Here is a 16,097-nt window from a genome sequence, read left to right as displayed (position 1 = left end):
CAAACAAAATTTCAGATAATCTATACTGATTCTCTGGCATTATGACCTAACTGGATTGCCTCACAAACTGACCTTCATCTTAAGCTAATGCCTTATCTGTTGTCAGCCTCACAAGGGCATTGCGACAGCACAGTGGGAGGACAGATAACCTTCAGCAGAAGTACGCTCATATTTTCTTTTGCCTTTCCTGGAGTGGGGTGAGAAAGCTAGGGAATCGAATATATTAACCATCACATCAGAAGACAGCAAAAGTGGAGGCTGATGGCTCTGATATCAGTGGGGCAGTGAATCCACTCCGGGTTTCCGTCAGCAGCACCTCGGAGAGCTCCTTAAGAACAGATTCACCAACCCCAGTGACACTGGAGCCACCGCCTTCACTGTCGCAATAACTAAATGGAACTTCCACTTAATACTATTATTACTATTGTGATTAAGAATACGAAGGGGAAGGTGCGGATCAGTAAGGATGTGGTACAGGAATTTCTAGCCAATTTGGATGCCTTCAAGTCCCAGGGCCTGATGAAGCACACACGAGAATATTGAAGGAACTGGCTACAGAGCTGTCAGGGCCTCTGTCAATGATCTTTGAGGAGTCCTGGAGAACTGGGGAGGTGCCAGAGAAGACTGGTGCACTAGTAGTGCTATGGACCATGTAGAGCTGCCTGCTACCTCACACCCACACCCTCATGTAAGCACATCAGAGAATTCTGCAACACAGTCAGATGAGTTCAGATTTCTATCAATCTGGCCTCAGAGAAGAGCAAATGTAACCCTCCCCTTCAAGAAAGGAAAAAAAGAGGACCCCGTAATTATTGACCAGTGAGCCTAACATCAAACCCTGGAAAGATGTTAGAGCAGGTAATAAAGCAGGCCATTTGTGAGCATCTCAAAGACAGTGCTGTGGTTGCTAAGAGTCAGCATGGCTTTGTCAAAAAATAGGCCATGTGAGACAAACCTTGTACATATAGGAAGTAGAAGAAGGCCAGGCTACAAAAGAAGAGTACAGACAGGTGGCACAGAAGTGCCGAAATGGCGTCAGGAAGGCTGAAGCTGAGAATGAGCTGAGATTAGCAAGGGATGCTAAAAGCAATAAAAAGGCTTTCTTCAGATACATGAGTAGTAAAAGACAGAGGAAAGAAATGGTGATTCAACTGTTTAGGGTTACATAACAGATGTCAAAGAAAAGGATGAAGTGCTCAATTCCTACTTTGCCTCAGTCTTCTCCCAAAAGCGGGTCTATGACACACACACACACACACACACACACACACGGAAAAAGTGAAGCACAAGTTGAGGGGGCAGGATTGCAGTTTGAGATTGAAAAACAAATGGTCAAAGAACACCTAATTTTCTTGAATGAGTTTAAATCTCCAGGGCCCGATGAACTGCATCCTAGAGTAATGAAGGAGCTAGCAGAAGAACTCTCAGAACCTTTGTCTATTATCTTTGCAAAATCATGGAAAACGGGTGAGGTGCCGGACGACTGGAGGAGGGCTAACGTTGTCCCTCTCTTCAAAAAGGGCAAAAAGGAGGAACCTGGGAACTACAGACCAGTCAGTCTGACATCCATCCCTGGGAAAATTCTGGAGCAGATTATAAAGAATTCAATCTGTAGACACCTTGAAATCAATGCAGTGATTACTAGAAGCCAACATGGATTTGTCAGGAGCAAATCCTGTCAGACAAATTTGATCTCATTTTTTGATCGGGTAGCCTCCCTTGTGGACTGTGGGAATGCTGTGGACGTCATATATCTTGACTTCAGCAAGCTTTTGACAAAGTACCACATGACATTCTGATTAACAAACTAGCTAAAAGTGGGCTAGATGGAACATCTATTAAGTGGATTCACAGTTGGCTACAGAATCGGTCTCAAAGAGTGCTTATCAATGGAACCTCCTCAAACTGGGGAGAGGCAACGAGTGGGGTAACGCAGGGCTCTGTCCTGGGCCCAGTGCTTTTCAACATTTTTATTAATGATTTGAATGAGGAGGTGCAGGGAACGCTGATCAAATTTGCAGATGACACAAAATTGGGTGGGATAGCTAATACCCTGGAAGACAGAAACAAACTTCAGAGTGATCTTGATAGGCTGGAGTGCTGGGCTGAAAACAACAGAATGAAATTTAATAGGGATAAATGCCAAGTTCTCCATTTGGGAAATAGAAACCAAATGCACAGTTTCAAGATGGGAGATACTTGGCTCAGCAATACTACAAACGAGAAGGATCTTGGAATTGTTGTAGATCACAAGATCTACAACAAGATCTACATTTGCTGCAAGAAACGCAAATGCTATTTTGGGCTGCATTAATAGAAGTATAGCTTCCAAATCATGTGAGGTACTGGTTCCTCTCTATTCAGCCCTGGTTAGGCCTCATCTAGAGTATTGCGTCCAGTTCTGGGCTCCACAATTCAAGAAGCAGACAAGCTGGAGTGTGTTCAGAGGAGGGCAACCAGGATGATCAGGGGTCTGGAAACAAATCCCTATGAAGAGAGACTGAAAGAACTGGGCATGTTTAGCCTGGAGAAAAGAAGATTGAGGGGAGACATGATAGCACTCTTCAAATACTTAAAAGGTTGTCACACAGAGGAGGGCCAGGATCTCTTCTCGATCCTCCCAGAGTGCAGGACACGGAATAACGGGCTCAAGTTAAAGGAAGCCAGATTCGGCTGGACATCAGGAAAATCTTCCTGACTGTTAGAGCAGTACAACAATGGAACCCATGTGGGCTCTCCCACACTAGAGACATTCAAGAGGCAGATGGACAACCATCTGTCATGGATGCTTTAGGGTGGATTCCTGCATTGAGCAGGGGGTTGGACTCAATGACCTTGTAGGCCCCTTCCAACTCTGCTAATCTATGATTCTATGATTCTATGATTCTTTGACAGGATAAGTACACTAGTGGACAAGGGGAATGCTTCTGCCCGTGTTTGGAGGTGGGAATCATCCATCCTCTCTGCAGCTCCAGCATTTGGGAGAAACCTTCAAGCTTGACGTTCATGGCTGACCTCGCTGTGGTGAAGAGGTCCAGAGAGTTTGTTGAAACCTGCTTGGGATGCTGCTAGTATCCGATCCTCTCAGCCTGTGTAAGACTTCATCTATTCCATCTTAAAGTGAACATGGGCTTTCCATCATGCAACACCTGGTTTTTCTCATCCATCCTCTTTTATTTGTTTGTTTTTCTTTTGCTTAATACAATTCTGACGAAGTGTTCTGATGAGCTTGCTTTGTGCGTTTTTGTAGGGCCATGCACCAACCCCCTGAACCGCTTCAAGGCCCAATCTGCAACTTTCGGATTGAGCCCGAACCAGTTCGTGCCAATCCAACCCTCCCCCGACCTGCTTCGGATCGGATCCCGGAGCGAGATCCAGAGGGTCGGATCGTGATTCGCCTGCCATTTTGCCCCCCCCTTCCCCACTTACTTGCCTCCACAGCGGACGGCAGGTAACTGGGGAAGGGGGGACAAAATGGGGGTGAATAATTCCCCCTCCCCCCTTACCTTGCTCCACCATCCACCGCCACACGGACCGCGGTGGCGGTGGACAGCGGAGCCAGGTAAGGCCCCCCCTCCCCCACCACCACTTACCTGCCTCCGTCGCGGTCCAGCGCCAGCTTCAATCGAGGGCCAGGCTTCAAACTGGAAGACCAGGCCTGGGCCTCAGTTGGAGCCGCCGCCGGACTGCAATGGAGGCAGGTAAGCCCCCCCCCCCCTTACCTGGCTCTGCTGCCGTCACCACACGGACTGTGGCAGCACCAAGTAAGCCCCCCTCCCCCCACACTTACCTTTCTTCAGAGCTCCGGATCAAGACGAAGGATCCGCTTTGTCTTGATCTGCAGCTCCCCCAACTCGATATGTCTCCGCCTTTGGCGGAGGCGAATCAGGCCGCTCCGCTATCACTTCTATGAAGCAAAGCAGAGCACAGCCCTATTTTTTTGGTTAGATTAAATAAAAGGATTGTTATGCTACTGATGGTCTTTTAAGGTCTGAAGAATGTATTTATTCATTTCGTTTCATTTCTATACTGCCCAATAGTAGAAGTTCTCTGGGCGGTTCACAATGGTGGCTGGTTCTAGGCAGAGGGTTCCTAGCGCTACCAATGGAAAGGCATCACACAGCTTTTCCATCTTCCTCTCCTTAGCTGATTTTTCTTTTTCTCTTAAGTGAACAGACGGAAGAAGCAATGGGAAAAACACAAGAGGGTTATAAATGGGCCATTTCCGTAAAAGTCTGTGAATGGTGCTGAGTGAATTAAAAGCCTCATCTGGAAGGACGCATAAAGGTTTCTTTATGACCTTCTTTGGTCATAAAGAAACAGTTTTGGGGGAGTGGGGATGCGGTTTCTGGGATGGGACACTTAATGTGACTTGATAAGAGCGAGTATAAGGCCATCGAGTCCAAGCCCCTGCTCAATGCAGGAATCCACCTTAAACCATTCCTGACAGATGGTTGTCCAGCTGCCTCTAGTGTGGGAGAGCCCACAACCTCCCTCGGTCATTGGTTCCATTGTCGTACTGCTCTAACAGCCAGGAAGTTTTTCCTGATGTCCAGCCGGAATCTGGCTTCCTGCCACTTGAGCCCATTATTCCATGTCCTGCACTCTGGGAGGATCGACAGAGAAGCAGCAGAGTGGACAAATGACTGAGGGCCAAATTATCAGTGAGGTTAAATGCATCTTTGCATTTATTATGCAGGTTATTTTAAAATGTATATTGCATCAGTGAGGGTCAAGGGCTTGTATAAGTATTTATTTATTTGATTTGTACCCTGCTTTCCTCACAAGAAAAAAGAGCAGTCAGCATCACATCTCATGTTGCAGCCCTGAGATGCATTTGCAGTGACAGCCAGTGTAGTGTAGTGGCCAGACTGTTGGACTGAGAGTTGGGAGATCTGGGTTCTAGTCCCCAATCGGTTGTGGAAGCTCACTGGTTGACTTTGGCCCAGTCACAGACTCTCAGCCCAGCCTACTTCACAGGGTTGTTGTTGTTGTTGTGAGGATAACATGGAGAGGAGGAGGATTAGGTACACCGCCTTGGGTTCCTTGGAGGAAAAAGGGTTGGGCTACAAATGTGACAGATAAATGAATAAATTTGGAGGGTGGAAAGCCCCAACTTGAATTTCACTTGGACCTGAAGCTGAAAAGTGGCTTTAGGCAAGCCTCTCTATTCTCTCTTGGCCTTACATTTGCGATGTGCAGGGAAAGAATATTGGCTTAACTTGCAACAGCCTTCCCCAACCTGGAAGCTACCTTACAAGGTTGTTGTGAGCATTGCATCTCTAGACGATGCAGGCAAATCACTTTTAAACGCTCCGAACTACTACAGGCACGTCAGAACCACAAAGGGGGGAGGGTTTGTGACACATTAAAGACTGGCACGTTTTTCTGGCTTAAGTTTTCACGGACACTGAAGATACATGAAGCGTTACAGAAAGAGCACTTATGGGCGCTGTGGCGGACGGAGGCTGTAAATAGTGGGAAATAAACGCAGAAGCGACTAACAAGCCCGCGAGTCCCAGCGGCCGATCACAGGACGCTCCGGCTCCCCTCCGGGAAACACGCGCCCGACAGGTCCCGACTGGGGCGCAAAGCGCGCCGCTACTGCGCCCTTGCCAAAAGAGCCCCCGCGCCAGGGGGCGTGGCCTCCGGCTGGGCCTGGGCTACAATGCGGCGCTCCCCTGCCCGGGGGCGTGGCTCCGCCCAGCGGCGCCTACTTAAGGCTCCGCGCGGGCGGGCGGGCGCGCTCTCGTCTTCCCATAGCCATGGCCGGGTGTCGCCGGAGCGTCAAGGGCGCGTTGCTGGCGCTGAGCGCCGCCAAGCCTCTCGTGCTGCGCAGCTGCCCGCGCTCGGCCCCGGCGGCCGCCCCCGCGGTGGCCCCGGAGGCCCCGGCGCCCGCATCCGCATCCGCATCCGCCCCGGGAGCCGCCCGGCCGCCCGGCGCCCCTCTCCCGCAGCAGCCGCGGCAGCCGCCCCCTCTGCCGCCCCCGCGCGCGGTGGACTTCGCGGACGCGCGGGAGGCTTTCCGGAGCAAGAGCAGCGGCGAGCTGGCGCGCGGGCTGCTGGTGCTGCGCCTCTGCTCCGCGGGGCCGCTGGTGGAGCGCGCCGAGCAGGTGAGCGCCGGGGCTGCCTGCGCGCCTTTTGTTGGGCCGGCGCGGCGCGCGCGGCTGCTGTCCGCCGCCCGGCCCGGGCCCCGCCGGGCTGCAAGTCCCGCTATCCCCAGCCGGGGACGAGACTGGCAGCCCAGCGCATCTGGAGGGCGCCAGGATGGGGAAGGGGGGTGAAACGCGCTTGCTAAGCCGCGGGGTGAGGCGGGGGCGGATTCCTCTGGATCTCGGGCGGGGGGATTCAAGCCTCGATGATCGCTTTGGAAGCACCGCAAGGGTCGCGTTCCCTGCTTTAATTTGATTCGTGTGTATGTTGGTCCCTTCCCAAAGTTGAAATGTGCCACTTGCCCCCCCCCCCCCCGGGAGCGTGTTTCGTTTCCTGTCCCCTCTTCTTTTTATTTCCAAGCTCCCTTGCGATGTGATCAGGACCTGGGAGGGAGGAGGCATTCTCCCCGTTTCCAACTTTCGCGCTATCCCTAGTAGATGCTCTTCCTTCCTTGCCTTCTTGAACCCAGTTCTCTTCCCCCCACCCCACCGGAACTGATCAACCTAGAGGCTTATTTATCAGCACAATTTATTTGCCTGAAGGGATGCAGGTGGTCATTAGCCTCCCCCAACCCAGTGCCGTCTGTATGTTTTGGACTACAATGCCCATCTGCCCCAGCCAGCATGGCAGATGGTGAAGGATGCTCAGAGTTGAAGCCTGAGCATCTGGAGGTTGGGGGAGGACAGTTTAGGCAGATCAGTGGAGAGCAGATCTATTCCCGATCATGGCTAAACAAAACCTCAGGATAACCTTCAGTGGCCTCAGGATAAGACATGCAGAGTTTTTATTTATTTATTCAAGGCAAATTTCTGCTGCTCTTTCATTCAAGATTTCTGGCTTAAAAGCTCAGCTTCCAAACTAACTTGAGTTCCTGAGAGACCGTTTGTGGGGGAGGATGCCAGAGTAGAGTTGCCAGCATGTTGCTTTGGGCCCTGTTTGGGTTACGGCCTCCACAGCGAAGGGGTCATTGCCAGGGCACATGTTCTTGGCTCTCCTTTTCATCACACTCTGTGTACCCCTTATCGGCTCCTCCGGGCAGCTCGTGAGGGTTAGGCTGCAGAGCCTGCGCCTTCCCCGGGGTTTCCTTCCCTGCCCCTGGCCTGGGTACCCGAAAGTCCCCTGAGCAAGAGGCACTGAAAGGCACCTGTATAGGAAGGTTTGGAGAAATGTGTTAGAAACAAGTTATTGTGGAACAGTGGAACCCTGAAAAGGTTGAGATTGTTTTTTAAAAAGAACACTTAAATGCCTGAAAATTGCTTCTGGAGCAATTCTGGAGCAATACTGCCTGTGCTATATTCTGACAAGTGAAAGGACTAGAAGCGTACACATTTTTTGTTTAATAAAAGAAGCCTTCTCTATTTCTTCTCCCTCCTCCTCTTTCTACCTGGGCTCTGGCTGCAGCCCGGAGGACTTCGTAGTGAGTCTTCCGAGTTGAACTGGGGCTTTTAGAGCCAGCTGCCTGCTCTGCTCCTGCAGGAATGGGGTTGGACGGAGAAGGCTACTAGCCGTGATGGCTACGTGCTTTACCTCTAGCATCAGAAGCAGGAAGCCTATATACACCGGTTACTGGGGAGCATGGTGGGAGGTTGCTGTTGTACCTTGTCCTGTCCCGCTTGTGGGTCCTTGACCAACGGCTGGTTGGCCACTGTGAGAATGGAGTGTGCTGGACCAGAGGGACCCACTTTGGTCTGATCCAGCAGGGCTCTTCTGACGTTCTCATGTTCTGCTCGCTTACGGCCTGGCTCTGCTTCCCTACAGCTGATGCATCTCAGCCAGAAGCTGCTGGGCCAGCAGCTTTTTGAGCAGCTGATGAAGATGACCTTCTATGGGCAGTTTGTGGCCGGGGAGGACCAAGAAGCCATCAAGCCCCTCATCCAGCGCTACCATGCCTACGGCGTGGGCTCCATCCTGGACTACAGCGTGGAAGAGGACCTCACCACAGAAGAGGCGGAGAAGAAGGAACTGGAGTAAGACGCTGGTTCATTGCGGCTCGAGGGTGGGTGGGTGGGTGCCTGCCTGCCTGCCTGTCTCTGTGTCAACTGAATCACCACAACAGTTGCCATACTTTAAAACAGCCTTTCCTAACCCGGTGCCCTCCACATACATTGGACTTACGATGCCCAGCTGGGGAAAGCTGTTTTGGAGAATGGAGTTTCTTCCATTGAGTCACATTTGAACGTTGAAGTGCATAAGAAGGAAGTGTGTGTTGGGGGCGGGGAGGCCTTGGCTTACGTAATGAGCAAATGCTGGCTTGGTTGCATTAGGTAATGTCAGCTGCTTTACCCCTCCTTCTCCCCCCTCCAAACTTGCGCTGGATGGAATGTGGGATCAAGGTGCCTGATTTATAAGGCCAGCAACAGAGGCAGCTGGAACCGGCCAGCGCTTCCCCTTTTGCAAGGAGAGGGACCGGTTTGGGGGATGTTTGGCCCATGATGCCATCAGGCCTGAAGGGAGTGGTGGGTCCACTCTTTGGCTGATGCAAGGGCCGTTCAGGGCGGTTTCTCCACAGGAGAAATATTGCAGCAATGTGGAAAGGCCAAGTTCATGCTTGCCCTTTCTTGACCTCCTTCCCAGCCTTTGCGTTATGTTCTATCTCTTCCTCACCAACTAGTCTTAAGGTTTTGGGTGGAGCAAAAGAGGCCATTGACCAAGTTCACTGAGGCCTTTTCCAATTGCTGCAGCTTGCCTGGGCCACCTGTGACATTTATTTATTTATTGCATTTCTATACCGCCCAAAAGCCGGAGCTCTCTGGGCGGTTCACAAAAATTAAAAACATTCAAAGTATAAAACAACAGTATAAAATCATAATATAAAATGCAGTATAAAAGCTCTTCCAGATAAAAACAGTAGCAATGCAAAATTACAAATTTTAAACACCGAGTTAAAATGTATTTATAGACTGTTAAAATGCTGGGAAAATAAAAAGGTCTTCACCTGCCGTCTAAAAGCATATAATTTAGGTGCCAAGCGAACCTCCTTAGGGAGCTCATTCCACAGCTAGGGTGCTACAGCAGAGAAGGCCCTCCTCCTGGTAGCCACCTGCCTCACTTCCTTTGGCAGGGGCTCATGACCTTAGGGTCCGGGCAGGTACATATGGGAGGAGGCATCCCGAAGAGATGTCCACATGAGAATCTTCAACTGGTTTTATCAAGGAAATTCTCACAAACTCTGAGAATTACCTCAGGTAGAGCCAGGCATCCCAGGCAGAATCTGCCATACCCCCCAAATTCCAGCTCTCAGAGTTCCTGGAGGGAAGGAAAAAACATCTAGGCTAGCTAATGTATTTATTTAAGCTGGGTGCTTGTGGGAAAGTGCTGGACTTCTGTGCCTTTGCCAGCTTCCCTTTTTTAAAGGATTGTGACAGCTCAAAATTTACAGTCCATAATATACCCCTAGTATAATTTTGTGCCACTTGTTCTACCACAGAAACAAAGGCCTTTAAAGAACAGGAAGTGAAGGGCTATGAAATCCATTGGCAGCCAAAACTCAGTTGCAAACTGAACGCTCTCAGGATGGTTTGGGGATGATGGGAGTGGCAGTCCCAATACATCTGGAGGTCCCCAAGTTGGGGGTGGCTGTCCTGCGTGGTGCTTCAGGTCTTTCAACTGATGCATGGGGAGAGCTCCAGACAAGGGCGGAAGGTTGTCCCCGGGCGTGAAAAGGGGAAATGCTGGATGCCATGTTATAAACACGTGGGCCCACGATGCTGCCTTATATAGTGTTGAACTATGTGGCTCTTCTGTAGCCCAGTAGGTTTCCTGCGCCGTGCTACCTAAGGTCCTTTGACCAGGTATACTAGAGAATGGGTTTGTGACATTCTCCACACTAAGCAGTCGCTCAGCCATGAGGCGATGGCCGTTCCTGAGTTCCACCACATTGCTGCATGCTGAGAACCACCAGTCCTTGTTCCCCTCTGCATGTCCGCATGAAGTGATGCATTGCTTGTCTCTTGTGTGCGGCCAAGTCTAGAGATGTAAAATTTCCAGAAATTTTGAAGCCTTGAGTGGGGGAAACAGGTTTTGTTTTTTTCTCATTTTTTTTCAGGAAAAAAATGGAAATCTTAGGGAAAATGCAATATTAGCACATTTTACAGATTGAAAGTCACTTTGTTACCTTAGGAACATAAAATGTAATTATGTACATGTTGGTTTGGCATAAAATTATCACATTTGGTTTATTAAAAGTTCAGTGTATTCAAACAATTATTACAAATTGAATTTACTTTTTAAAATTTTTACCTTTTTTTTGTAACAAATGGAACTACAAGCTCCTGAAATACAAAGAACACCTGAACTGCAAGGAACCTCTTTGGTTTTACCAGTTTATGAGGAGCAGGCAAAAAACAATTAAAAAGAAACAGAAGAAACCAACATTAGTGACAAAGAAAATTATTTATGTCTTAAACATTTTAGTCATCATGCTAAAATAAAACATTCCATAATCCATTTTTCTTCATTTTCCCCAATTTTTCAGGGGGGGGGGAAGGTGGGGAGGGGGAACTGTTTTTTCCTAATTTTTCCATTCCGCCTTCCCCCCAGGCCTTCATATCTCTAGCCGTGTCTGTGTTTCTTGAACCCAGAGTGCAGCTCTGCTCAAAGGAAGCAGCCTTGCTCGAAGCTGCCCAGGGTGCCTTGTTTTCACTTTCTGTAGGAGGAAGGCCAGGACGGGGCTCAACTTGCCTTGCGTCACAAGGTGGATTGTTCCCTTTGCTTGGTACACAATGTGCAACTTGTGACTGGCCCAAAAAAGAAAACCACCCGGGCACCGAGGCTCTGTGATTGGTCCGGAGGAAACCTTCCCCTCCAACTTGAACGGCTGCCGGAGAGGCTGCTCCCTTATGCAAACAGCTGAGCTGCCAGAAAGCTGAAGCCAGGAATCCCCGCGAGATGCCTTATCAGCAGGGGGCCGCTGTGGCTTCCTTCCTTCCCATTTCCCACTGCTCAGGAGAGTTTGCCGGTTAGTCCGGCACTGAGCTAAGAACTGGCTCTCTTTTTTCCCCCTTTTGCTTCTCATTTTCTGGTGGCAGCTCTGGGCAGATGTGGAAATCTTTTGCTGGTGCTTCAGAGAACTTCTGTTAGTTTCAGTGGGGATTCTGTGGGAGAATTTCTACTGGATTCCATGCTGGGGGGCAGAATCTGTGGCCATAGCTAGACCTAAGGTTTATCCCTGGATCGTCCAGGGGTCAAACCTGTTCATCTAGGCGACACACAGGGGATCCAGTGCTCAGGCAGGGGCGAACCCTGGATGATCCCAGGATAAACCTTAGGTCTAGCTGTGGCCTGTGTCTGCCTGTCACCCTTCTTAGAATCATAGCATAGTAGAGTTGGAAGGGTCCTCTAAGGCCATTGAGTCCAACCCCCCCCTTGCTCAATGCAGGAATCCACCTTAAAGCATCCCTGACAGGTGGCTGTCCAGCTGTCTCTTCAATGCGGGAGAGCCCACGACCTCCCTAGGTAACTGGTTCCATTGTCGTACTGCTCTAACTGTCAGGAAGTTTTTCCTGATGTCCAGATGGAATCTGCCTTCCTGTCACTTGAGTCCATTATTCCGTGTCCTGCACTCTGGGAGGATTGAGACGAGATCCTGGCCCTCCTCTGTGTGACAACCTTTTAAGTCTTTGAAGAGTGCTCTCATGTCTCCCCTCAGTCTTCTCTTCTCCAGGCTAAACATGCCCAGTTCTTTCAGTCTCTCCTCATAGGGCTTTGTTTCCAGACCTGGCATCTTCCACAGCTGCCAACTGTGACATATTTCTCTTAGACTTTGGGTAACTTTGCCCCTCTTCAAGAACACTGGTCTGGGCATTTTGCTGAATAAAGCAGATAAGTTGAGCTGTTACTTAGAGCAGCCTTTCCAAACCTGATGCTCTATAGACGTGGTCCACATCTGGCAGGCACCACGTTAGGGGAGGTTGGAATAGAGGCTTCTGCTTTGTTTTATTTTGGCTCACAAACCAGATAAGAAGCCAAAGCAATGATAAGGCTGCACCTTTTTGGGCAATGGTCTGCTGCAGTGGAGGCTGGTGGCTCCGAGGTCAGTGGGGCAGTGAATCTGCTCCGAGTTTCAATCAGAACCAATCAGAACTCTAAAGGAGCTGTCACTCCTTTAGAGTTTTGACTGAAACCCGGAGTGGATTTCCTGCCCCACTGACCTTGGAGTCACCAGCCTCCACTGGTCTGGGGTAATGAAGGCCTCATTGAAAATAAGTATTGCCAAAAGAAGCAGCTTTAGAAAGAGTCGGCTATTGGGTGGTATAAAAATGCAATCAATCAGTAAATTTGATTGGTCTCTCTAATACTGTCTACTACAGCTGCCCCCAACCTGGTGCCCTCCAGACATGTTGGACTGGAGCTCCCATGGCCACTGGCTATGTTGGTTGGGGATGATGGGACTTGCACTCCAACCAATCCAATTGGGGAAGGTTAGTCGACTCCAGGAATTCATCCAGGAGTCTTCCTCAGGAGGTGGCAGGGATCACGCGGGGGGGGGGGTCTTCCACATGCCCCCCCCCCCTGAATGATAGCTTCTCCTCCCCAGTACATCATTGTAAGGCTTCTAAAGCAAGTGATGCACACTGGAAATCATGGAGGGGGGGGTTTCCTCTCTCTCCCCCTCCCCCTCTGCTCTTCACTTCCTCATTCTGCTTGCGCCCATGTTTACAAGCTCAGCCAGGCTCCCTAATCCTTGTCACAGGACTTTCTTACTAGAATTGGTTCGATCGAGCTTTGGCTGAGTTCTCATGTTGCAAACTCCCCCCCCCCCCGTTACATTCCCTCTGGTGCCTGGTCTTGTCCAATGAACTTGAGTTCCTTTAAACCTTTCCTGCTCCGTCTTTCACCGCCTTGTCCTACATTCCTTTCTGTGTTCGTTATGCAGGCTGAAAACCTCAGGCATCTGGAGATTTAGTGGAGCTTGAGTGGTGCAGCTCACAGGGATAGATGGGAGCCCGGCAGGTTTGGGTTCAAATCCCTGATCAACAATACATCTCTTGTGTTGCAGTTCAAGCTGTACGAATTTTGTTAAATTAGTTCTGTCTTCTTTTTGTGGAATGTGAGGCATCTCTCATTCCATCATCCTCCCATTGATGAAATTGGATTTTTTTTTTATTATTCATTCATTCCTTACACTTCTATCCTACTTCTTTTTCCTCCATAAGGAATCCAAGGCAGCGTCCATAACCCTCCTCTCCATGTTATCCTCACAACAACAATCCTGCGAGGCAGGTTAGGCTGAGAGTCTGTGACTGGCCCAGAGACACCCAGTGAGCTTCCACGGCTGAGTGGGGACTAGAACCCAGATCTCCTGAGTCCCAGTCCAACACTCTAACCACTAGACCACACTGGTGTTTTAGGTTGGAAAGGGTGGTTAAAATAGAGGAGTTAGATCAAATAAAAGAAATATTGATGGGGGAAAAGATGTCATGGCTTAACTATATGCAGTTAGAACAATGGGTAAAGAAATGGATAAAAGGAAATAACCTAGAGAGTATATGAGTTTTGAAAAAATGATAGTACGAAGACAAGAGAAACAAGGGAATTTGATTACAAAGGGAATAACGAGTGAAATATATAGAATATTGATGGCAAGAGAGGATCAGGAAGATGGTTATAAATTGGTATGGGGAAATGATATTAAATTTCAAATGAGTAACCAGAGTTGGGATAAGGTATGGAAAGCACGGAATTTGAAAACCTTATCAGTAAGGATAAAAGAATTTTTTTATAAATTGGTATGGCGGTGGTACCTAACACCAGTTAAATCAAATCAAGAAGAAATATTCAATATTACGTTGGAGAGGATGTCAGGAGGTTGGCACTTACGTTCATATGTGGTGGGCATGTAAACGTGTACAAAAAATCTGGCAATCAGTGTATAAAAAGATAAAAGAGATAACTGGAATAAGTTTAGAGTTACCCCCAAGCGTAGCACTGTTGTCAATATATGATGGGGTGAACTGCATACAACCTATTAAGGATTTAATTACGAACTTATTAGCAGCAGCAAGATTAATAATAGCTAGGAAATGGAAGATACAAAGTGAGTATCAGATTGAGGAATGGTATAAAGAAGTATGGGATATAGCTATCAATGATAAATTAACATGTAATATTAAAATAGAAAAAGGAAGGTGTAACTATAATGAATTTGAGATTCTATGGAAACCGTTTTTGGAATTTGTTTTGTTAAGAGGGAAAGGCTGGAAACTCATGGACTTTGCAGGTGGTGCAGTTCTGAGCACTGAGTCGAAGGTTTTTAAACGGGGATTTGACAAATGAAAAGAGGGCTGGTTTTGGCAGCTAGTGGTCAAGAGGCAGAATTCATTCATCACAAGACACCAAAGTGCACCATCAGCTTCTCTCCTTCCTGGCAAGACTAAAAAACCCTTTTGCAATTTCACTTTCTGTTTACACACAAAAATCTCAACTTGAGCAACCAACTAAAAACTTCAAGGCATTGGCATTAAACGGGGAGGAAGCACTTTCTCAAACTGTCCATTGTACCAAGTTATCAAGTGCTGCAAACAAAGTCTGCCTGTTTAGCGCATGCCTCCAAACCACTCTGGGAAAAGGTGCTTTTAAAGCATCCTTCCCCAACCACACGTCCTCCAGGGCTTCAGTTGCGGTTCTGGCACATTTGAAGGGCAAGTGCGAAAAGAAGGAAAACCCCATAGGGGAGTAAAAAATAAGGCAAGGGCGGAACCAAGGAATCTTCTACAATAATATTATTAGTAAAAGGTTTATTAAAGTGCCAGGTGCCTACAGGTTATACAGCCCTGAGGAAGAACACAACCGCCTTCAAAACGCGTAGGCTCCTGGCACTTTAATAAACCTTTTACTAATATTATTGTAGAAGATTCCTTGGTTCCGCCCTTACATTTGAAGGGCACCAGGTTGGAGAAGGCTGTTTTAAAGAGTCACGGGTCGGCCAGGCACACCTAATTCTGTCAGAGCTTTGAGCTGCAACTCAAGCTGACCGGTTGCATTTTAGTCATATTAATGCCTGTGGGGATGTCAGGAAGCAGGAATGTGGGTCTGTCTGTTCTTGATAGCAGATTGTGGTGAGGATAAGCAGTGGTTAACAAAACAGTCTCTCCGGCTTGCTCCTGAGACTCCAAATCCTTCGTAACTTGAGCTTCTAGGTTTGTAGTAGTGGAAGCAAAGCTAAAGAGAAAAGGGATGGAGGTTTTGTTTGCAATATGTCACCCAAGCCCGGATTTGCAAGTCCCAGGGCAGGCTTGACATCTAAGAAGGGAAAGGCCTGGGATCCCTGCCATGTGCCCTGAAAAAAGGTATTTGCTCCTAAATCCCAGGTGACGGAGAGGTTGCAGTTACTACGTTGTGAGGAAAAAGTCCTCTGTGCATGCTCAGGTGTTTTGATACAGTACCTTCAAAGCAGGCGCATGCATGGATTACTTGGAGGTGGTGGTACAAAATAGGGTACTCCAAAGAACATATGTAGGTTTTCAGGATTGCAAGGCCAACGGGACCTGTTTCTTCCTCGTCCCATGCTCTGGACACTCCCAGAGACTGCCACGTTTAGCCACTGATGATGATGACCTCAGCAAGGCATGCAGTGTTTTGTGCCACTCTGAGAATGTGGAAGGTTTCATCTCAGGGGCTTAAGCTGTACTTGGGGCAGGGTGGTGGTGGTGGTGGTGGTGGTGGCGGCACAGGCACAGTAACACACCTGAGTCACTTGGGCTGCGTCAGTGTCGAAGAGGACCGCTGATGACTAACACTTGTGTTTATCTTTCGTTTCAGCTCCTGCACTTCCGCGTTTGAGAAGGAGACGGGCAGTAAGTAAAGCGTTCATGTTTATGGTGCTCCTTGAGATCTGCCCCCTCCTCTTGCCCCACCATCAGTCTTGGCTCTTCAAGTCTGCCTCGTCCCCAGCTCTCTGCTTTTCATTCTTGTGTAGCATATCCATGGCCAGCACTAAGTAGAAT

The 16,097-nt window shown here is 48.8% G+C and overlaps 1 protein-coding gene across 1 annotated transcript in view; it reads left to right on the top strand.

Annotated features, from left to right (window-relative positions):
• The first annotated feature begins 5,951 nt into the window (after nt 1-5,951).
• PRODH (proline dehydrogenase 1) overlaps nt 5,952-16,097 on the top strand; it is a 29,462-nt gene continuing 19,316 nt past the window's right edge. Inside the window, exons 1-3 of the mRNA XM_063144084.1 lie at nt 5,952-6,113; nt 7,912-8,120; nt 15,913-15,947. Coding sequence (XP_063000154.1) covers nt 7,915-8,120; nt 15,913-15,947 — 241 coding nt within the window. The 5' untranslated portion in view covers nt 5,952-6,113; nt 7,912-7,914. The remainder of the gene's footprint in view (nt 6,114-7,911; nt 8,121-15,912; nt 15,948-16,097) is intronic.

This window comes from Elgaria multicarinata, chromosome 18 (genome assembly GCF_023053635.1).
Source record: "Elgaria multicarinata webbii isolate HBS135686 ecotype San Diego chromosome 18, rElgMul1.1.pri, whole genome shotgun sequence".
NCBI lineage: Eukaryota > Metazoa > Chordata > Lepidosauria > Squamata > Anguidae > Elgaria > Elgaria multicarinata.
Note: the sequence above shows the minus strand (reverse complement) of the source record. Positions and strands in the feature narration are given on the sequence as shown.